The sequence below is a fragment of the Rhinolophus sinicus genome, linkage group LG01, assembly GCF_036562045.2.
Source record: "Rhinolophus sinicus isolate RSC01 linkage group LG01, ASM3656204v1, whole genome shotgun sequence".
Taxonomy (NCBI): domain Eukaryota; kingdom Metazoa; phylum Chordata; class Mammalia; order Chiroptera; family Rhinolophidae; genus Rhinolophus; species Rhinolophus sinicus.
The window spans coordinates 140,944,811-140,968,183 of NC_133751.1; the positions used below are offsets into that span (position 1 = coordinate 140,944,811).

Genomic DNA, 23,373 nt, shown 5'->3' on the forward strand with positions numbered 1-23,373 from the left:
AGCTGACATTGAGTAAGATTATGCTCTCTGCCTTTTTGTTTCAGCTCTCAGTGTCCTTTAAACAAATGTCCTTTTGGTGATTCATATAGTGCCACGTTTTTGACATTTTGTGTTTTTTCTTGGTGGTTTTTAATGGCCCCTAAGCATAGTGCTGAAGTGCGGTGTATGTTTCCAAAGTACAGGAAGACTGATGTGCCTTATGGAGAAAAGCTGGGTATTAGATAAGCATTGTCCAGGCATGAATTAGAATGCTGTTGGCCATGAGATCAATGTTAGTGAATTAACAATACACAGTCATGCACCACATCGATCCTTTATCAGATACATAATTTGCAAGTATGTTTCCCATAGTGTGGGTTGTCTTTACTTTTTTTTCTCTTCGCTTTCTTGTTAGTATCGTTGGATGCACAAAAGTTAATTTTGATGAAATACAATATACATCAGATAAATTTTTGTGGTTGTTGCCTGTGCTTTTAGTGTCATATCCAAGAAGTTATTGCCAAATCCAGTGTCATGAATTTTCCCTATGTTTTCTCTAGGAATTTTATAGTTTTAGTTCATAAATTCTGATCTTTGACCCATTTTGAATTTGTTTTTGTATATAAGGCAAGGAAGGGTCCAGCATTTTTTTTTCATGTGAATATTCAATTTTCCTAACACTGTTTGTTGAGGAGACTGTGTTTCCCTTATTGAATGGTCTTGGCACCCTTGTAAAAGTTGACAGTATATACAAGGATTTACTTTTAAGGCTTCTATTCCATTATTCTGTTTGTCCTTATACCACTACCATATGTTTTAATTACTGTAGTTCCGTAGTAAGTTTGGAAGTCAAAGAAGTGTGAGTCCTTCGCCTTTATTTTATGGTGTTTTTTTTTTTCAAAATTTTTTTGGTTATTTGGAGCTCTTTGCAATTCCATTTTGAATTTGAGGATTGACTTTTCTGTGAAAAGGCTGTTGGAATGTTGAGAGAGATTGTGTTGAATCTGTAGATTGTTTTGGGTAATATTGACCTGTTAATGATAACAAATCTTTCTACCCATCAACATGGGATAGTTTACTACTTATTTAGGTCTCTTTAAATTTCTTTCAGCAATGCCTTATAGCCTTTATTGCACAAATTTTTCTCCTCCTTGATTAGATTTATCTCTTGAGTTAATTTTAGGTGCTATTGTAAATGGAATTGCTTTCCTAACTTCCTTTTCAGATTGTTGCAGATGTGTAGAGGCACAACTGATTTTTGTGTGTTGATCTTGTATGCTGCAACATTGTTGCATTGATTTTATTAGCTCTAGTAGCTGTCTTGTGGCTTCACTGTGATTTTCTAAGCCAGGGTTTGTTTTTTTTGTTATTTGTATTCTTCAGATTATATGTGGTTTATAGCCACTTGGAACTACTAATATTTTATCTTTCTATGCACTTTTCCTCTTGGGATTCATGTTTACCTGTCATTTATCCATTTTCCCCTTAACCATTTTTCCTGCCTCTTTCAGTATATTTGAAAATACTGTTTTTATTAGTTTTAGGGTTCAACATTTCTATTTTTTCTTTAATCTATTTTTTTATATAGATACACTTTTTGATATTATGTTGGTTAAATTTGGGATTTATCTTACCTTCCTAATTTTCTGTTTAGAAATGTTCTGCGTTATGTATTTGCTTCATGGAGCTTTCTATTTTGTAATCTTGAATGTTGGATGTGTATACAGAATTCATACGGAATATTTTTTGAAATTTTAAATTCCTAAGACTTTACATAGCTAAAACTGAATTAGACCAATGAATGATAATTCTGCTGTATGTATTGTTTCAGGCAGGTGAATAACTGTTTAATGATTTGATTTTTCTTTTTTAGACCTTGCATCGAAGTGGGAGTTTCATTAATTCTCTATTACAGCTGGAAGAACTGGGATTTCGTAGTGGAGCACCCATAATTAAAAAAATAGCTTTTATTGCTTGGAAGAGTTTAATAGATAATTTTGCTTTAAATCCTGGTAAGTAATATTTTAGAATTTTGATTTTTTAAAATGACTTTTATTTAAGCAAGATGAGAAAAGCTTTTCCGATTAGTATACTTTATATTGAAATTTAACCTTGTTATTTAATATCTTTTTTTCAAGGGAATAACTTTATAGCTAAAAACACAATTCAAAGGCTAGGCATTACTGAAAATCACAGTTATAAAATTTAAGCTATTTCAAAAAAAAAACCAAAGTGACAAAATAACATTTGTGGCTTTCTTAGAATGTGCCAGTACTTGGTGGAGCACTTTATCTCATTTAATCATCACAATAGACCTGAGATGGTTTTATTACGGTTTTGAAGAAATTAAATAATTTATCCAGGGTCACATAGCCAATAGATGATAGGAAACAATTGTGATTGTTACGGCATAAAAATATCAGTGACTGATGAACTTTTTTCTTTCAGGACCTTTGGAACTGTACCTAATAATAGTGAGTTAACATTAATATATAGAAGTGATTCCTTTTGATTTACTTTAATCATATCCTCCTATTATTCCCTGGAGGTATTTGGTAGATAAACAAGAAAGAGTATTTGGCCCCGAAGTGGGTCAGTATTAGTACCTACTTAACTGGGTAATTAATCTTAGGTATAATTGACACTATATTTACCAGATCTGCTAAGTAAGGTTGATTTCATTTTCCCCGTCAGAGATCATTAATCTCTTTTCTTCCTCTTTTAAATGTGTTTTATAAGGTGATTATTTGCATTAACTATAATTTTATTGAAAATACTGATAAAGTGCATTGCCAGGTACCAATTTTAATTGGAAAGTCCCCTTTGTTGTGTTGTTGTTGCTTATGAACTATAAGCAATGTTCAGGACTAAATCTGTTGGAATTATATATGTTGAGTGTTAAAGCATAAAAGAGGAGTGGCTTATAGAAGATTAAGTCCAGATCTATAGAGCCTGTGACTAGATCCACAGAGTCATTAAGAATCAGATGCCTGTCTTTCTGTCATCTTCAGTGTGCCTTAGTTGCAGACTACAGAAAGGAGGGAAGGCAGAAGAGCAGAAATGAACTTCTTCCTAGCTGAGCCAACTATCTAGCATGAGCATTTCAGAAATTCTGTATACACTGCCACTTAAGTTTCATTGGGTAGAATGGCTAAAGAGGAGACTAGATAAGAAGTCAAAATTGGGCACCTATGACTATCCTGAGTGAAAGCAGGTCTTGTAACTAAGAGAATGGATTATTGTATGGCAATTGGCAATCTTGCAATAGGGATTTTATTGTGGAGTTCCAGTCATAAGTAGGAGTTCAAAAAGGATTAGAGAATTTGTTTCCACAGTGGTCTAACTTTTTTTTCTTACAGAAAGGTTAATTGAAAGTGAAGTGGCAGAATAGTTGTAAGAAATGTTGAATGTCATTTCACCAAATACATGGCTTAGATGTTTCAAAAATCTGTCAAGTTTGGTAGGTTACTTGAGCATAGACTTTTTTTTTAATATATCCCCAGTCTCACATGTAGTACACACTTTTGATACAAATATTTCGTTTAAAGAATTGGATTTAATTTTTATGGGAAAATCACCCCTGGGACACAGCATTTAATAAATATCACTTACTCCTTTTTTTGTTGTTACCTTCTGAAGTGTTGTGGTCTAGCTGTACAGGAGTTTGTCAAGTGGAAATTTTGGGTGGAACGGCAAGAGGTGGTGATTTAAAAAATAAAATTTTTTTAAATCTATTCTCTTGCTATGATAAAACAAGACTATTGCACACTCATTCTTAAAATTTGATCTTTAGCTCTTAAGTGTTTTAACCTGGGTGCCTATTTCATTTTTTTAAAGAAATACTATGTAGTGCGAAAAGACTGAAATTGTTAATGCAGCCTTTGAGTTCCATCCATGTAAGAACTGAAGCTCTAGCGCTAACAAAACTAGAAGTCTGGTGGTATTTACTAATGAGACTTGGACCTCATCTTCCTGCTAATTTTGAACAGGTAACATTACAAGTGTTGACTATAATACTTTTCCAAATATATTCTTAAATCTAATATTTCAGTGTTATTTTTGCTGTGTTAGCAGGCCACAATATATAAAAGATCTTTTTTTTCTCCTGGCATAGAATTTGAGTTCATTTCCCTTAAAATAGTCTCCAGTTGTCTGAAAAGGAGCCTCTAAAGTCTTTTCAGTCAGCAAGCACTCATATCTATTCTTGAGAGACATTATGAAAGATTTCTAAAAAGGCATTTCACAGGGCCTAGAGTATAACTGAAATAGAAGTCAAGCGCTACACTGGGTAGATACAAAATTGGATTAATTCTTATTTTTTGTATTTTTTCTAATCAATCATTTCAATCCTATCATGGCTTTACAATACTGTTAAAAATAAGTTTACAAATTCCTTTGGATTTTTATATCCTTGTTGGCATTTATCTGTAAGGCTTAAACTTATCTATACCTCCTTGTTTTTGCAATTAATCCATCCTTGGTTTCTGAATTTTTTTACTGTTAAAAATGGACAGCTCTGATAACTTTTTATCTTTTTAATTTCTTTATTGCTTATCTTGCATCTTGGAGTACATTTTACTTTTGGGTGTAGTCCTTAGTCCTTGTCTTCTAGTCTGTATGAATAACTGATAAGCACTGAGTGTATTCTTGGAAAGGGGGGCTTTAAATATACTTGATATTTTTTTAGCAAGTTCTTTTTAAATTTTGAATTTTGAATACATGAAGCCTTTTAAACTTGATAGGATATGAACTAATTGAAATAGTACATTGATAGTAATGTATAATCGGGATCATAATTATTTCAAATTCTACCATTAGAAGGTCCTACCTGTTAGGCTAATCTTACCCAGTTGTGTTAAATTCATTGGCATAATTTATTCGTTGGCTAGATTTGACTGGTACTAAAATGATCTTAGAAATGAGTTTGAAGTTGTCTTAGTTCATATTTTTTAGTGTGTTTTTAAAAAGTTTACAGTGAGTCTGTCTACCAATAGCATTAAAACTTGGATAAATTTTTCTTGCAAATATTATGTGTATAATTTTCCATCTGGAATTTAGAACTGAAATTGATAGATAGTATGCATGTAGGGCAAATACTGTTATACCGTGTTTCCCTGAAAATAAGACCGGGTCTTACATTAATTTTTGCTCCAAAAGACGCATTAGGGCTTCTGTTCAGGGTATGTCATCCTGAAAAATCATGCTAAGGCTTATTTTCAGGTCTTACTTTCAAGGAAACACAGTAGTAACAACTTGCACTTTTCCAGATTTCAGTTTTCACTTATGCATTGAAAAAGCCAATAAAATTCAACATATTAAAAGAATTTAAACTGCTTAATGAAATTTAACTATATCATACAAGACTAAAAAAACGAAAATTATGCAGTTTATAGATACTTTCTTTTATTACCCTAATAGGTTTGTGTGCCTCTAATTCAAAGCACAATAAACATTGATTGTAATACTTCACTTCAAGGCAGTTCATCTCGTATAGCTATTTCTCCAGGCTTAAGTCCTATGACCCCTATAAACAAAGGTAAGAGACATACTTGTTTTTTATCTTTTTTAAAAGATTCTTGGAGTGAAGCCTTTGCTCAGTGTTATTTACATAAAATGAAGCACTTCATAATTTTGTCTTTCCTGTCAGTTCCTTATATGTTCTTGATAGTCTGTTTTCTGTATGTGTTAATGTTACTGCTATAATTGCATTGTTGTAGTTGGAAAAGATCAACATTTTTCCAGTACATTGTGTGAGGTACATTACAGACAGTTCTGTTTGTTTCAGAACCAGAATCTTCAAGCTATTCTTAAAGACAACAGATCTTAACAGATGTAAGAAATGTGGCTTAGTATGTATACCATTGACAGAAATGTATTTTCTATTATTATTTTATTGGCTGTTCTGAGCCATATTTTTATATTTAAGTTTCAGGAATTCCCACATATTAGTAATTCAGGGTATGTAATAATGCCTGAGAATTACATTCACTTTAATGGTGTGTGATACTAATCTTGTTCCTAACCTAATTAGGATTAATTGGAACTCTGTTGTGGGTTTTAAAGAAAAACTTTAAACTTTTATTTGAGAAACACACTATTTACTTTTAAAGGTATATTTTATTGAAAGAATTTAAAAACTGTAGTCGTTTCAATAGCTAATGTAAGCTTACGTAACTTAACCTTCTCATTTGTTTGTTTTAAAGGTGCTTCCCCATATGGAGCCTCTGTAACTACCCGGATGAGCTTGAGTTCGAATTTTAGTGGAATGGCCACAATCCCCTCAATTCAACTTTTAGGACTTGAGATGTTACTTCATTTTTTGTTGGGTCCAGAAGTTTTGAATTTTGCTAAGCAAAACAAACTTGTATTGAACTTAGGTATTTGTTTTAAAAATATTTCAGTTATTAAAATAGTTCAGAACGTAGTATATTGGGTTGAGGAGAGGTGTTATTTTCCCCATAGCCAACATATTCTGTAATTCTGTATGAAATAAGTATGTCTTTAATACAAAACATGTCAGACCACCTAAAATTTTATATTGAGAAATTGATTTCATAAAGCGTTGGTTTTGCATAATTGTCTCTTTTCCTCCCTCTTTTAGAGCCACTTGAACATCCGTTAATCAGCAGCTCTTCTTTTTTTTCCAAATATGCAAATACACTTATCACTGCTGTTCATGATAGCTTTGTTGCAGTTGGAAAAGATGCTTCTGGTAAATATTTTAAGAATTTTAAAAAATTATTTGTTTAAAAAGCAAATAAAATAGCAAATATTTATATGGTGCCACCTTTTGGCTAGATTGTGCTGCAAGAGCTCTACATATAATTCATTTAATGCCCATAGTAACCTCCTATGTTAGTTTTACAGATGAGGAAATTCTGTTGTGCAGAGATGTAAATAGCTTGTGCAAAGTCACAGTAAGTGGTGGAGCTGTGATTCGATCCCAGGCTCTATTGCACTAACATCTACCTAAACTCCCATGATCTATAGCCTATCAAATGAGGAGAAATTTCATAAATAAAATAGTTTGCTATGTAACTGGCTGGGAAGTTTTTTTCTAGTAGTTTTCAAGTATCCTTCTGAACCTTGTTTTTCCTTGTCTAAAAAGTTAAAGTTGTTCAATAGAGAAAATACAGATGATGAAAAAAAGAAAATAATTAACTGTAGTTACATGACCCAGTGCTAGTATGTTTCAGTCCTTTGAAAAACACACATTTCTTTAACAATGAAGTGATAGGGTTTTATAAACTGATTACAAGGAGAATTATATTCTAAATTATTGCTCAATTTCTTTAGTATAAGGATGAAAGCGGGTGCCTTTAGTCATATCTATTTCGTTACTTTTTTTGACAGATGCAGTTGTCAGTGCTATTTGGAAGGAGCTAATTAGCTTGGTGAAGTCAGTTGTTGAATCAGGTAAGTACTGTAATACTGATTCAATGACTTAATAGCACTCGGTGAATTGTTTGGCTTGCATATATAAAATTTATTTTAAAATCTTTTTGAAACATATCTTCCAGACTTTACTTTTAAACAAAGCACTTTCTTGATTTAATAAAAAACTAATTCTCATAGCTCGTAAGTGTATATTTTTACCCATAAAAGTACTTGTATGTTTAAAAGTACACACTCCTCTTTTTGCTTGTTTATAGGTAACAAAAAAGAGAGACCGGGTTCTGAAGTTTTGACCCTTTTATTAAAATCTTTGGAAGCCATAGTGAAATCAGAAGTATTTCCTGTATCGAAAACACTGGTAAGTATAATACCTATATGTTGCAGTTTAAAAAACACTCTGAAATTGAATTTTCTGTTGAAGATTCTTGCACAGATCAGGATTTAGGAAAACATTCAAGTATTTATCAGCAGTTTGGCCCTATAATAAATGCTATTCATTGACTTTAGAGTCATTTGAAACCTTAATAAAGTAAATGGCTATGACAGCAACTATAAAAATTTTCCAGTGTGATAAAAAATATATAAGCTACACAGAAAATGGAGTGAAGGATATGAAACTTGAACTGTAGAAACTCAGATGAATACTAATTTTATAAGATTGCTAAACTCCACTGATTGCTACTTTGTACATTTTTTTGAAAATCTGGTAATAATCTTGTGGAACTTTTTGTTTTAAATGAACGCCTTTTAAACCAACACAGTGACTTTGGTATTAAACTTCTTTTTTATCCTATATAGTAGAGAAAGGAAAAGCTAATTAGATACACTTTTTATAGTAGTGAGTCTCCCAAAATAAGCTGCAGATGAAGGAAACTATACCCTTCCTTGTATAAGTTCTAAGTCTGTTTCCAGAGTACGTGACAGTGCGTATCATGGCAGTAGAGCATAGTGGTTAAGTAGCAAGGGCTCTGGAGCTGACTAGGTTGAATGTCAGCCTAATTATTAGCTGAGTGCAGTTGGGCACTTTATCTACTCTCTTATATCTTTGTAAAGAGAAAACAGTGTTTATCACTAAATGAGTTGATACATGCAGAGCACTGTGGGCCAGTAACAAAATGAGTTAACAAATGCTGTTCATTATTCTCATTAGTGTCTGCTTCAAATGAGTATATGTGAATGCATGTTTTCACTAACATAACCCTTTTTGTCATATTATGTCACTTTATATAGTCCAGGTTAATATCAGTATAGTAATATTTTTGGGCAGCAGTTTGGTAAGCTCTGTCACATTTGAGAGGTGTGTCTTAGACACAGCTCCTAGTTAGCAATCCTTAGAAATAATTTGCTTCAGGCACTAGTGAGTACATAATTCATTGAAGAATTTCTTTTTGTAGTATAAAAAGGATAGAAATAGACTTAAAGGGCATTGATAGAAAAATGTTTGCATAAACTACACATTCATACAGCAGTTAAGAATGTGTCTACAAATATTGATGTGAATACTCAGTACAAACAATCAGATGAAGAAGGTCAGTTCCATAGTATTTCACAGTATAATATTGCTAATGGTATAAAAGAATATGGCAGCCAGCCCAGGAAGTTAATGTTCCTTGGTATACTTATATATGTGAAAATTTATATGGTCTAGAAAAATAAACTCAAAACTGATCACATTGACTATCCCTGGAAACAAAGCACTTTATCATTTTATTTTGTATATTTCTGTATTTGAACTTTTTTGAACTAATGCAAATGTATTCACATTAATATATAAACATTACTGTATTCGAAGTTTTTGAAATAATGAGGATGTATTTAGTGAATGTTATAATAAACTGTTAAATTAAAAATGCTGTAAGTACTACTAGATTTTTTTTTTAAGTAAAGTGCTATTTTTATGGCTAACCTATAGTAAAACCTTTTATCTTTCCTTAGGTCCTCATGGAAATTACAATTAAAGGACTTCCTCAGAAAGTATTAGGTTCACCAGCGTATCAGGTTGCTAATATGGATATTCTTAATGCAAGTATCTCAAATGTAATGATATGATTAAAATTAGCCTACCCCCAAAAAAGTTCTATGATTTCCTTTTCTTAAAATAGTGAGACTTGGACGGTAAAATTTTGAGAGAATTAAATTAGATTCGGATATGCTGATAATGTTAAAAGACAAAATTGATAGTAATAGATTAATGTAAATAATTAAATATGGCACTATTAATGGAACTGTTTTCAGGGATTATAAAGGGTTTCTGTTTGCTTGTATGTAATAGTAGTGCTGATTACTGTGACAAACTTTGGAAGCTCATTACTAAACATGGCTTAATTATGGTGAAATGTACTTAATATCTGCAGAATATAGGTATTGTTGGTCCAGCACGTTTTAAGTTAGCATTCTTTCTATATCTGGAATCGCTCAGCATTTCTCAGTGTGGGTGGAACAGCTATGTTAAAATATAAAGAGCTTGATTTTTATGTGTAGTTTATGGAAATATATTTGCTACCTTTTTTTGTCATATCCTAAGTAATGTCAAAAGTTAAATTTCTCAAACTTAACAGGATCAAGCTTCACATAATTGATTGTAGAAAACAACTGTAACAAGATTGCACTCTTTGTAACAAGAAGATTGACTACATTCTCATCTTTTTTTAGGGAACTCCTGCTTTGTTCTTAATTCAATTAATTTTCAACAATAATTTCTTGGAATATGGTATAGAAGATGAGAGGTAATTTAAACTGAAAGTATTTGTGTTTATCTTGGAAAGATGGTTATATGATGAACAAGATTCTTTTGAGTTAACATACTATATCACTTTTTTTTTTAATTAAAAATTCAAAAATAAGATTTTACATGCATTTCTTGTTTCCATGTCAGTTATATTTAGTATTTCGTTACAGTATAATTAATATATTTTGGCAAAAAGTACAGGTTAATGCATGGTTCAAAATTTTTTCTTCAGGTTTTTTCTTAATCTGGAGACACTTGTAGGTTGTGTTCTTTCTGGTCCAACTTCACCACTAGCTTTCAGTGACTCTGTTTTAAATGTTATTAATCAAAATGCAAAGCAGTTGGAAAACAAGGAGCATCTCTGGAGAATGTGGAGTATTATAGTCACACCATTAACTGAATTGATTAATCAGGTATGATATGAAAGCCTGCTACATATTTATATATCCCCCCAAATTTAAGGAATTTCTTTTTCTTGTTAGAGCACATGGGGAAATAAATAGAAGTTTGAATTTAAATAGAAGATATTAAGTAATTCTTTCCTGTGGGATTGGTTAATTTTCTACTCTTTAGATTAGTTGATTTCTCTTCATTGCATTTCTGCCTTATTCAAGGAAGTATAACTTAAGGGGGACTAATCCGGACCGTTTTCTCCAATATTCGTTATAAAGCCAGAAGGCTCACATGTGATATATATAAACTCTCATATTTATATTGAGGTGTCTTTCAGTATTTGTACTGTGGGGATTAATAATGGTCATTTTGACTAGACTGTGTGTTAGGATTCCCGTGGTGAATGAATCCATGTTGGTGAAGCCATATAGTAGTCCCTAAATCAGTAATCTGGATATGGAGCTCAAGTTCTGTCATTATTAGTGGTTTGTCAGCTGCTTTATCAATCCTTAAGTGGTATTGTTCTTTGGGAAACATTTCACTGTAACTCTCAAGTGAAGTGAAGACTCCAAAGAATTTAAGTGATAGTGCAGGAGCCCTTATTTTGGCTACGTAGGCAGCGCACCATTAAACGTATTCTGGAAGAAAATAAGTTTACATTCCCAAATAGTTTCCCACTGCTTGAAGGTTAGCAAGGCCCTTTTCCTAAGTCCTTGCTTGAGTGCTACATTCTGTATATAGAAAAAGATTTTGGGAGTCACCTCTGTGATTCTTTTTCAGGACTTAAAACATAAAACAGTTCATTGTTTCCCAGAGGAGCTGTAATAAATTACCACAAAGTGGTGGCTTAAAACAACAGGAATTTATCATCTTAAAGCTCTGGAGGCCAGAAATTCAAAATCACAGCGTTGGCAGGATCTCTGAGGGAGACCCTGTTCCAAGCCTCGCTTAGCTTCTGGTGGTCACGGGCAATCATTGATTAACCTTGGCTTGTATAGGCATTACTCCCTTAGCCTTCATCTCCACATGGCAAGTTCCCGTGTCTTCCTCCTTTTCCTAGAAGACACAGGTTACTGGATTAGGGCCTACCGTAATCCAATATGACTTTTTTTTTTAACGTGATTACATCTGCAGACACCCTATTTCCACAGAAAATCACATTCGTAATTAACACATGTTAGTAGTTCATCATCTCTTGAACATCTGTCTCAACATTGGGGGACCCAATTCTACTCACTACATATAGTAAGATGTTACTACTTATGACACTAGAATTAGATGGTAATTTGTCTAACCAGTATTTTTCTTGTTTCAGACCAATGAAGTGAATCAAGGTGATGCCTTAGAACATAATTTTAGTGCCATCTATGGTGCATTGACTTTACCAATAAACCATATTTTTTCAGTACAGAAATTCCCAATGGTAAGGCAATTTCAAATTTTTACTTCAGGGATTTGCAGTTTTTGGAAAATATTTCACCCATTATAATGATTTTCAACAGAAATTTTTCTTAAAATAAGACTTCCTTATGACTTTTAATTAGGGAGAAGGGAAATGGTGAAAGAAGTAATTCCTTTTAACCCTAAGTAATTGTTGGTTTTGTGGCATTATTACGATTTGAACTCTGTGAGGGTGGTAAACTTATTACCTCATGCTAGTCTCTTCTATGACACTTACATGATACTGTTTTTAAAGATGCATTTTATTAAGTGTTTGACATGTAGATATACATTTAAAACTTTTTTTGCTGTTATCAGGCCACCATGAAGACCTTACTTAGAACTTGGTCAGAATTATATAGATCATTTGCCCGCTGTGCTGCTTTGGTGGCAACTGCAGAAGAGAATTTGTGCTGTGAGGAGCTTTCGTCTAAGATAATGTCCAGTTTGGAAGATGAAGGCTTTTCAGTGAGTTTTTCCCGATACTGACCTTTTTTGTATTTAAAGGATTCTTTTCAACTAAATAGCAATAACATTTGTAAACTATCATTTACTAATGCTTTTAGTTTGTAAATGACTAAGGTAATACATAAAACAAATAACCGCTTTGGGGGGAAAATTTTTTATTTTTGGACACTTAAGTTCCATGTTTTAGGACCACTAACAGTGATGGGCTTTTACTACTCTGTTGTGTACCTACTTGTGCCTGTGACCTAGATTATCAATATAAGGACCTTGCCGTTCACATCTGTTAGAGCATTAAAGTCAGTCCTTTGGGAGTTGGGAGACTTACGTAGGTCCCTTTTCATTTTCTTTCCCTTACTCTGTGAAAAGGACACTGTCAGTAGTTTAGTCTGTACCATTCTAGAACAGACTTCATTTTAATTTACACATAATTTACATATTAATACTCAGATATGTGCATGAATACAGTGTTCTTGCCAGTTGTATTTATTACTCTGCAGCATTCCTTTTTCATCTGAAACGATGGATTTCTAGCTTTTGATAGTGGTTACCACTGGTGAGAAGAGTGCAGGTATCTACCAAGAGGTAGAAATCCGTCTTTTCAGCTTTTTCAATGCATTTATAGTATTCTCTTTCTAAAAAATATTGTCACAATTCTGATTATTGTAGTTTCGATATGATAGAATTTGTCAGAATGACTTAAAAAATGAAAATTTGAACTTGTCACACTTAAAAGACTTCTGTAGCTTTTTGTTGCACTTGGAGTAAAAATCTGAACAGCTTACAACTGCCCATGAGGCTTTATATGACTGATACCGCCTCATCTAATATGTAATCAGTTCATTAGTTAGGATTTTTAGGTTCCAGAAAATTTCTGTCACAGACCTTTCAAGTAAAGTTATTGTTCATTAACTCCGGCTTCTGTTGAAAATGCATCGTTTGATACTAATTTTTTCCTTAAGTTAGTGTCGTTTTTTGTTTTTTAAAGTTTTAGAATTTTTCTCTTTGGAATGTAGACCTTTCACCAGGGTATGGCCTGGGGCATCTTTTTAAGTTATCTTTTTAAATACTTAATAGGCTCTTCAATTTAAAGAGCTGTGTCTTCATCAGGAAAATTTCCTTGCTTTGGTGGTACTCCTCAGTCCTTTTGAGTACACTCTCACATGGTTTTTAGACCTTTTGGGTTTATCTTCTGTGTCCTTTACCTTTTCTTTCTGGACATCTGTTTTGCTTTCAGTACTGCTTTTTCTGGGAGCTTGATATTTCTGTTTCCATTTCTTTGTAGTTTAAATTCTGAGGTATTTTATAATGGTTTTGTTTTTACTTTTAATGTTTTTAAATGGATATGATTTCCTCTTACCTTTGAGGATGTTAGGTTCCTTCTCTGTTACTAGCTCTTTTGCTCGTGGATTAATTCTGTTGGTATTTGGCACTCCTTCACAGTATGGTTCTCACGTTTGTTCCTATGTGTCAATAAAGGTGTTCACATTGAACAGTGTTTGGAGCTGGAGTGTGTTTTCTCATCTAGGAGAGAGAGCCCCTCTTTTCTGGGTTTGCTAACAAACTAGTCACAGGCTTCCTTTGCCTGGTAATTGTAATCAAGAAGGAAGCACTTTTTCTACATGAGTATGTAGATTGTCATCTGTACTGGCCCTCCATGTGGTTTCCACAGGTTAATCAGGGAGCACTGCCTTCCGTAGCTCTTTCATTCTCAATTTATTGGTTTGTATGCTGAGCTTATGGACATCTTAAAGCTGAATTATTTTTCTCTAAATGTTGAGTAACAAAAAGTATAGTATTTGGCACAGCAGTTCACAGGGGAATATTCATAACCATGTACTTGATGTAGCTTATATGGTATAAGCGATGACATGTGTGTTCTTATATTACATCTGGGAATAAAAGTCTTAATATATTTGTTTTGGTTGCTGCTTACTGTTTTTGAGAACTATGCTAGTAAGTTGAAAGGTTCTAGTACAATACTTTTAACTGTTCTTCCATTCTTCCCTAGAATTTGTTATTCTTGGATAGGATCGTTCATATTATTACTGTAATGGTTGATTGCATTGACTTCTCACCATATAATATTAAATATCAGACCAAAGTTAAATGTAAGTATTTTCTTTAACTTTATTTGTTCACCCAATATTTCATAAACATGACTGTCTGAACTGTTGTCAGAGCAAATCTTAATGGCTTTTGCCACCTCATTTTACCTACTTTTAACATTGTATAACTATGTCAGTTACTATGCTAGGAGCTCATATCATTTTCTCTCTCACCCACATACACAGACAGCGTCTTTATTCCTTTTTATAATGCAGGAAGATAAATATCGTTCTGTCTAGAGATTGCCTACTAATGCAAGTGATTTGACTTACTCCATCTGGTGGAAGGGATTAGCTGGACAAGAAACGTTTGTTAAAATGTTTAACGTTTGTTAAAATGTTCTTGTTTAATAGCTTGATATGAGATAATTCCTAAGCTGATATTAAATTGAATAGAAAATCATGACAATGGTTAATTGATTATGGTTTACAGGAAATTTAAACTGATTCTAAAAATTTAGCTTACTTTTTACCATTTTAGTGAAAATTAGGACAATTAACATAATAAGTTGTCTGATTTCTAAAACTGCATGCCTTGGTTAATTCTAAATTATATTGTAATAATTACTGAACTGTTTTAATCTACTAGTTGCTTCTTTGAAATTGTTTCCACCATTGATTATGTTTATACAATACAGAAAATAACCTTCCAGTAATGTAAAATACTGATATTTATTACTTTTCTTGTATGAAGATTAGGAACATAGTTAATTTTCCTTTAATGAGATCTATCATTGAATAGTATCATTGAATTAGTGTAACGATTTCTAGAACATAGAATATTTTTAGTAGTGTGTGTGTGTGTATTTCCATTTCTGTTTTTACTAAATAGTATTATAGAGAAACATGTAAAGTGCCTAAAGTGTATTACAGGTCCAAGCTTCTCAGCCTTAATGCCACAGAAACAGGTTATAGATGTGCTTCAATTTTTGATTGCAGCCATCCTCTCAGGCTGAACCGGGACCTAATCTAATTACCTCAGTGTGTCAGAAAAATAACATTCTCTTTATACCATAACTATAAAAAGGTATAACAAATGATACCAAATTATTTTATAAGCCACTAAAGTTTGATAAGGCCACAATGATGAGCCCCATGTTGACATGATTTTATCTATATTGTTACTTCAGAAAGGTTAGAAGTACAAGTACAAATGTCTTTTGTCCTTTTTACTCCTTGCTTTGCAAGAAGTGTTCTTGATGTTTGCATTTATGGAAACTGGGGGAAATTTCTAAAATGGTGCCAGTGGGTGAGGAGGAGAGGAAATAAAAATTAGAAATAGTTAAAAGAAAATATTATTAATGGATATGTATTGGGTTTTTGATAACTTATAGTAATTTCAGTTCTATAGAAACATTGTAAGAATGATACACAGATACCTTATATCCTTTACTTAGATTCCTCAATTAACAGTTGATAGCATTTTCTTTATCTTCTCCCAGTTTATATATTTTATTCATCCTTTTTCCTGAACTTTTTCAAAGTATGACTTAGGCAAATCTGCAATGTGGAATAATTCCTGGGCCTTGTCTTTTATAACCTCCAAAAGTAAAGAGCACAGGCACGTTTATTTTTTGAGAATCCCTCAATCTGGGCTTTTCAATATTCCCTCAAGATTAGATTCAGATTTCATTGATTTCTTTATGGGGATACTGCAGGAATCATCCTCTTTTTTTTTTTTAGCGCACTATACCAGCAGGCACATAATGTCAGTTTGTCCCATTACTGGTGATGTTAATATTACTATTTGATTAAGATGGTATCTGCCAGGTCTTCCGCTGTAAATACTTAAAATATTAATGTGTTATAGCAACTACTTTGAGATACATAAATACCCCATCCCTCAACAAACTTTTAGCCATGAGTTAATCATTCATTGAAGCCTTTTCCCTGAAGCACTATGATTTCCAAAGTTACAGTTTATGTTTCCAAGGAACATGATTCCCTTTAGCTAAGAATGGCATTTAGAAATTAAGATCTACTAAGGTGTCACTGCTTCTGGATCCTCTCAGTGGATAGAGGTCGGAAATAGTGTGTTTGTGAACTACATAGTTACTATCTGTTTCTCCAGATGTATGTTCAGTTATCATCTAGTATCATATGGTTTATTCTAGTCTTACCCTCTTTTGTATTTACCTCCCTTCTGTAATAGTGAGAAAGCTGGTCCCCATTACCTTCAATATATTAACCGTTTGATCAGTTTCTTGTATGTAACCAGTCTGGACTCACTGGCTGTCTTCTCAGCCTCAGTATCCTGGCCAAAATTTCTGGACAGCCTTTCCAACTTAAATTAATGTTTGTGAAACCGATTCTAGGGAAGGAAGTTGATTTCCTTTTAGTAGCAGCACTTGTTTTTCATTTCACCACAAGATATTTTTAATTAACAAGCACTGAATTAGAGTTTTTTCTTAAATCTGATATACCTTACCTTAAAAAAAATGGATTCTTTGAGGGAAACAAAGGTATTTTTGGAATGGGTATGATTTTCTTAACACAAATACAGAATTATTCCTGTAGGCAGGTATCTGAAGAGAAATGGAGTCTAAGAAGGGTACAAAATAAAAGTCTGATAGTGTTTTTAAGATACATCTTTTTCTTTAAATCTAGGCCTTTTTTTGTATTCTTTCTGAGGACTTGGATCTCTGGCTTATTTAGTATTATTTCTGGGGATTCAGTATACTATATTGATGAGCCAGGAAGCAATAATTTCTAAGGGTAATCTCGTTACTTATTTCTTAAACTGACTTAAAATTTAATTTTGGAACCTATCATATAATTTAGTACTTTCTTAGAAATTAGTTGTTGAAATTCTGAGATTATAAAATAAAAATTTTAAATGCATTTTATAATTCCTTAGAGAAAGTAGATTCATTTTTCTGGAATTCTTAAAGATCTGCCGAACAGGTTTCTTTTGTCTCTAATTCTGTTTTTCAAATTTTATCTTAGCACCGAAGAGATCTTCAGATTGGTCCAAAAAGAAGAAAGAGCCCTTAGGGAAATTGGCTTCTTTATTTAAACTTATTGTGAGAGTCATCTATTCTTTCCACACTCTGAGCCTCAAGGAAGCACATTCTGATACTCTCCTCACTGTGGGCAACTCAGTCCTTGGCATTCTTTCCAGTGTGCTCGGACATATTTCTTTGCCTTTTATGATCCGAAAAATATTTGCAACTTTAACAAGCCCTCTGGCATTATTTTACAAAAAGTCAAAGTAAGTACTTGGGCCCAGTAGTTTTGAAGTTAATGTAATTTAGATCTAGGTAGCAAACTTGCATTGTTTTCCTTATCAGCTTTGTTGTTACAGGTGGTAATTTTTTACAATTTAGTGGAGAGGATAATACATAAATATGAAGCAAGCATTTTATTTTGCATACTAGTCCAACCCCGTTTTGTGCATATCCTTTTAGACTGGTTAATACAAACAAACATACCTATTAAATGTGTGATGTATATGAAAGCATACTTGATATATTATTTTGCACTTAAGTGTATGGCTTGCACTAAATACTTGTGTAGATCCTGCTTGCACCATACACCTAAGAAGCTTTATTCTCTTTAATATAAGCATAGGGTTCCATGAAACTTTTTACCCAAATTCCTGTTGGTGGACATATACCATGTTTCCCCAAAAAATAAGACCTAGCCGGACCATCAGCTCTAATGCGTCTTGGAGCAAAAATTAATATAAGACCGGGTCTTATATTAATTTTTGCTGCAAAAGACGCATTAGAGCTGATGGTCCGGCTAGGTCTTATTTTTGGGGAGACACGGTATGTTTCTCTAGCCTGTTCCCTCATAACTAATAATATTGCAGTTGAACAACATAAATCATTGCCCACATTTGCCACTATTTCTGTAGAACAAGGTCCTAGAAGTGAAATTGTTGGATCAAAGAGTATGTACATTTAAATTTATGAATTACCCTTCCAAAGTTTGTATTAATTTACATTGAATTGAGCCAAGCAGTGCCTTAAAACAGTCACCTGAAAAATAACATAGTTTTTAAAAGCATTTTGAAAGAACTTGTATAAATCAAATTCACAGAAAAAGTTTGGGGAACAGATTATAAAGTACAAATTAGAACCTCAAATCTATTAGCTTTTTGCAAAATCTTTTTTATAGTTCTTGATCTTCATCAGAAGTAATTCATACTTTCACAAATGGTACAGAAATAAGTAACTGCTATTAATACTTTATGGTCTATTCCAGATGTTTTTCTAGGATTCATTTTTTAAAGGGAGCTTTGTATTGTTTGGAAATTTGACAGTTTTTTTTAAGTCTTGGGCACCTTTTTATATCGCTATACATGTCTTGTTTTTATGGCTGCATTAAGATACTTTCAGGTTTAACTTTCTGAAGCATAAATTGTACTCTGTTTTTTTCTTCCTAGGCTTGGTGAAGTTCCTAAAGTGTATAGTTGTATGAACAACAAGGTAAAAATAGACAATTACTGATAAAACATACTTTCATGATGAAAAAAATGCTTTTGGTTTAAATATTTGTCTTTCTTAAATATAATTCTAATTTTAAGACTTTTAACTTCAACTTTATTGGACGTTTTAATAACATAACATAGAAACAAAGAATAGTTTTTTTATCTGTTTTGTTTGTTTGGGGAAAATGTTATTTTTCACAGAGTTTGAAGATGAACCTAGGCCTGTGAAATCAGGTTCTCTGGACCGCTTTTCCTGCACTGAAATTTGTGTGCTTTATACCAGTGGCCTTCAGACTTTGGTCTGCACCAGAATCACCTGGAGAGCTTGTTAAAACAAATTCAAGGCTTTAGCCTCAGAGTTGCGTGGAGCCTGAGAATTTGCATTTCTGACAAGTTCCCAATGGTCTGAAGCCCGCACTTAGAGAAGCACTGATCTGTACCCTCTGGACCACTCTTTTCTCCACTGGTTCACAACAAAGTTTTCACTTTTTTCAAAGGATAGTTTTTTTAAAGAAGGATTTAATAAAGTTGCTTTAAGTTCATATAACTGATCCCTTTATATATGAGGTAACGGTTTCAATGTTTTATATGAACAAATTGTATACACAATTGTGTTAGAATTGATGTGAAAATATAATTTTTTCTGTTAATGGGAATTAAGCTTGAAATAAGGTTGTAAAATCAATAATCAAAGTAAACTCACTGATAATTTGTCAGTTTATGAAGAGGGGGATATGTTTAAGGTGATAAATGGGAGTTTTTTAAAGCCATTTGAATTTTAAAAATTGAAATAGTTACACGCTCTGTGAGTTGTTTAATTCAGTATGTTTTGTGCTTCTGTTTTTTCCTGTTTTAAAAGCAACATTTCCAAGTGTTGCCCTAATAAACTTTCCTTTTTCCTAGTTAGAAAAGCTTCTAGGAGAAATTATTGCATGTCTACACTTCAGCTACACTGGAACTTACGACAGTGAACTTCTTGAACAGATCTCCCCATTATTATGCGTAATATTTTCGCACAAGAATAAACAGATTCGAAAGCAGAGTGCTCAGTTCTGGAATGCTACATTTGCTAAAGTGACGGTGTTGGTTTATCCTGAAGAGTTAAAGTATGCTAACAACAAAACTTTTATACAGTTACTCTACTGTGATCATGTCATGCATGTTTTGGTTTTAACATAAATTTATCTTATGAGGAATTGTTGCAGAGGGTTTCTTAGTTGAAATATTGTTATTTGGAGTACATGGTAGTTATTAAACTATTTGACCTTTTGGTCCTTAGAGTAGTAATCTCTTGCTTTTAGGGACATAAAAACAATTTGAAATTATCCTTAATAAAAGAAATGCAAAGGGCAGGAAATTAATGGCTAGTAAATCTAGGTGATGTGCACTTGGGTACCTAATGTAATAGTTTACTGTTGCTTGAAATTTTTCATAGTGAAAATTGGGGAAAATTGAAAAGTTTTTAAAAATGAAAATTTGGGAACTGAAGAGTTTAGCAAAAATTTTAAATATTGCTAGTAATTTCTCCCAGTTTTGTGTATGTAGAATAAGAAATAGTCTTAAAGCTGGGTATTTTGCCTCTTTAAAATAGAATTAAAATGTTCTTGTTAACATCATCAGTAGCCACCAGTACTGCTTGACTCAAGGTATATATATTTATGTATTTTTTAAAAGACCAATACTAAGACAAGCCAAACAAAAATTTCTGCTCCTGTTGCCTGGTTTGGAAAATATTGAAATTTTGGAGGAATCCAGTGGACCATATACAGATTCAGTAAGTTTGTTGTTTTTTCTTTACTTTTGAATGGTGTTTGTTTATTGGATTTCAGTGTAATTTTTAAAAGGACAACAACTTAGAATGCTTTATTGAAGTTATAAGCAAGTACATCCTCAACAGAGGAGCTTCATAAGACAGGATTTTCCCCAATAGTCAGTTGTCTGGCTTAAAATGCTTTTATGAATTAAGAACAATAGATTTCACCATAGATTGTTACGTAAGTAACCTTTGATTCGTGTACATTGATGATCTTCTTTGAACTATTATTTCACCTCATGTATTATTTTGCGAAGTCTGTAATTATTAAAATACATGGTTAAATGTTGCTTTAGATAAACTAGGAATAGTAGTTAACTAGTCGATGTCTAAGAAGAGCTGCCCTTTTTCTTCTTTCCATTGGATCCTTCTTTCTGTCAGACAAACACATCTTTGCTATTACATCACCATTTGACCAAGGTTACTTTGGCTAATGATACTTGATTACTCTCTGAAGGTTAAGGACTAAAGGCACGGATACTGTGTACCCACGAGGTAGAATACCTTAGGCAACTTTTTTCAACAACAAATTGAATCTAGCTGTTTTTTGTTTAGAACCTGTAAGAGAAAAGGTGTTATATAGATAGCCAATAATTATATTTAGTTTTGGTATTTGGCTAAAATAAAAATTATCAGATAATTATCTATAGGCTTCTCAATACTCGTTCATTGTAATTTGGCCTGGAAAAGCCTTATATTATGTTGAGAGGAACATGACAGTTAATATTTTCTATCATGCATGCTGTATTTCATGTTTAAAATTTAAGGCTTTGATTTTTCTTAGAAGTATTTCCAGTAATAGGAGGGGCATTTGAATCCAGTAATTTGATTCATTTTTTTATAGTATTTATGTGGTATATCTTAAATTTCAGAATTCATAAAATTAAGTGGTGTAAAACAGCTACTGTATATGATGGAGACAGCAAACCTATTTGCTGTTATTGAATTAGTGCCTTTCTTTGACATGATTGTAGTAAGTTTGAATAACCAAAAATTTGAAATAAGTATTCATTACGTTGGATTTTTCAAAGCATGAAAAGAAGAAATACAAAGAACAATTTGCACTTAATGAAATTGTTTTATTTTATTAAAACAGATAGAAAATTCACAATTAAATATGAAGATAAGTGGCATGGAAAGAAAATCAAATGGAAAAAGAGATTCCTTTTTGACACAACCAAAGGATACAAAAGCATATATGAAACCAGCAGCCAAAGTATGTTTTTCCAGAATTTATTTCATATAATTTTATTAATTAAAGTGTATGGTGTCTCGAGAACATACAACTTCTAATTGGGGAAAAAAAGCTATTACACAAGACTAAATAAAAGATGGGATTGCAAGAGAATATATGAGTTTGGTCTGGAAAGACTCTGTTAGGATGGCACGGAAATCTAGAAACGTTGGGAGATAATTCCTTCTTAGGAAAGTTAAGTCTGTAATATTTAGCATCCATTAAGTATAGTTACTCTAGGCGGCAGCCCCCTTGAGGTGGAAGGAAACTAGATATGAATAGCTACAGCATAGCATTAGAGGAGACTATTTTAGAACTTCAGTTACTGAATAGAAACAATGTCTGGGTAAGAAATCTATTTTAACCTCAAATCTAAAACTAAGTATCTTATTAGTTGCCAGTTAACTGATTTTTGGACAATTCTGTCTTCCATTAGGGATATCCTAGAATCTTGAGACCATGGCCCAGACAAAATGAAAGAAAAATACGTTATTTAAAAAAAATAACCCAGCGTAGTCTTGCAGCAGCGGTGAAGTAGAATGAAAACAAATAATCGTGCTGAAAATTTCTAAATAACATTATAATACCAGTGTTATTGGTATGTAGGGCATATTATTTTGGCAATTTACACTTGACTACTTCATGCTTCACCTTGAGATCTACAGATACACTCTCCTGCCAAACCACTTGATTTCTGTGTGTTGCCCTGAAAAACGTATTTGCCCATGCTTTGTTTGTTGGTAAGCACACACTTGCCTACTTTTTAAAGAGGTGCACTAATTTTGTATTTTCTGAGTATTAGAGGCAAAATGAAAGTGAGAGACAGTGTACTAATTGTTATTAACCAGGAATATTGTATGGATTTGAGCTTAAAACTTTCTAGTTATTATCAGAAAACTTACTAGTATGCTAAAAGACAGGTTTTTTGAAGTATTGGAAAAATAGTTTGGCAACTCAAATGTACATTTACTTTTTAAAAATTTGCAGATGAAACTAGACTCTTCATCTCCAAAAGCAAAGAATGAAATGCCTTTGGAAGAAGAAAATTCTACTGACTTTGTCTTTATACCTCCAGAAGGAAAAGAAGCAAAGGAAAGAGTACTAACTGAACACCAGAAAGAAGTACTCAAAACAAAAAGGTTTATAGTCCTTTTATTTTGAATTGGGTATTCTGTAGTCACACTTAGATTTCACACAACAAACTATAACTTTGTGTTCAGAACTAAGATACTGTGTATACTGTATATTATATTTTAATGCTAAAAAGGTGCACTGTATATAACTATGTTTCATAATACGTGAAGCTGTGTAGTAATGTACCAGTTGTTTATAAACTCTATTCCTTTATTCAGGTAGTGGGGAGGGGAAGGTAAGAGAGATGGT

The 23,373-nt window shown here is 32.7% G+C and overlaps 1 protein-coding gene across 5 annotated transcripts in view; it reads left to right on the plus strand.

The window, feature by feature from the left end:
• RIF1 (replication timing regulatory factor 1) overlaps positions 1–23,373 on the plus strand; it is a 43,269-nt gene that overhangs the window by 9,424 nt on the left and 10,472 nt on the right. For 3 of the 5 annotated variants that reach the window (XM_019737457.2, XM_019737454.2, XM_019737458.2), the window contains 19 exons: positions 1,853–1,991; positions 3,817–3,968; positions 5,398–5,515; positions 6,183–6,356; positions 6,581–6,691; positions 7,333–7,395; positions 7,632–7,732; positions 9,310–9,396; positions 10,027–10,100; positions 10,335–10,515; positions 11,811–11,918; positions 12,254–12,403; positions 14,412–14,511; positions 17,455–17,719; positions 18,899–18,941; positions 19,847–20,049; positions 20,618–20,717; positions 21,853–21,972; positions 22,978–23,129. In XM_019737457.2, coding sequence (XP_019593016.2) covers positions 1,853–1,991; positions 3,817–3,968; positions 5,398–5,515; positions 6,183–6,356; positions 6,581–6,691; positions 7,333–7,395; positions 7,632–7,732; positions 9,310–9,396; positions 10,027–10,100; positions 10,335–10,515; positions 11,811–11,918; positions 12,254–12,403; positions 14,412–14,511; positions 17,455–17,719; positions 18,899–18,941; positions 19,847–20,049; positions 20,618–20,717; positions 21,853–21,972; positions 22,978–23,129 — 2,441 coding nt within the window. The remainder of the gene's footprint in view (positions 1–1,852; positions 1,992–3,816; positions 3,969–5,397; positions 5,516–6,182; positions 6,357–6,580; positions 6,692–7,332; positions 7,396–7,631; positions 7,733–9,309; positions 9,397–10,026; positions 10,101–10,334; positions 10,516–11,810; positions 11,919–12,253; positions 12,404–14,411; positions 14,512–17,454; positions 17,720–18,898; positions 18,942–19,846; positions 20,050–20,617; positions 20,718–21,852; positions 21,973–22,977; positions 23,130–23,373) is intronic. The other 2 variants (XM_074336160.1, XM_074336146.1) reach the window with 1 other exon arrangement.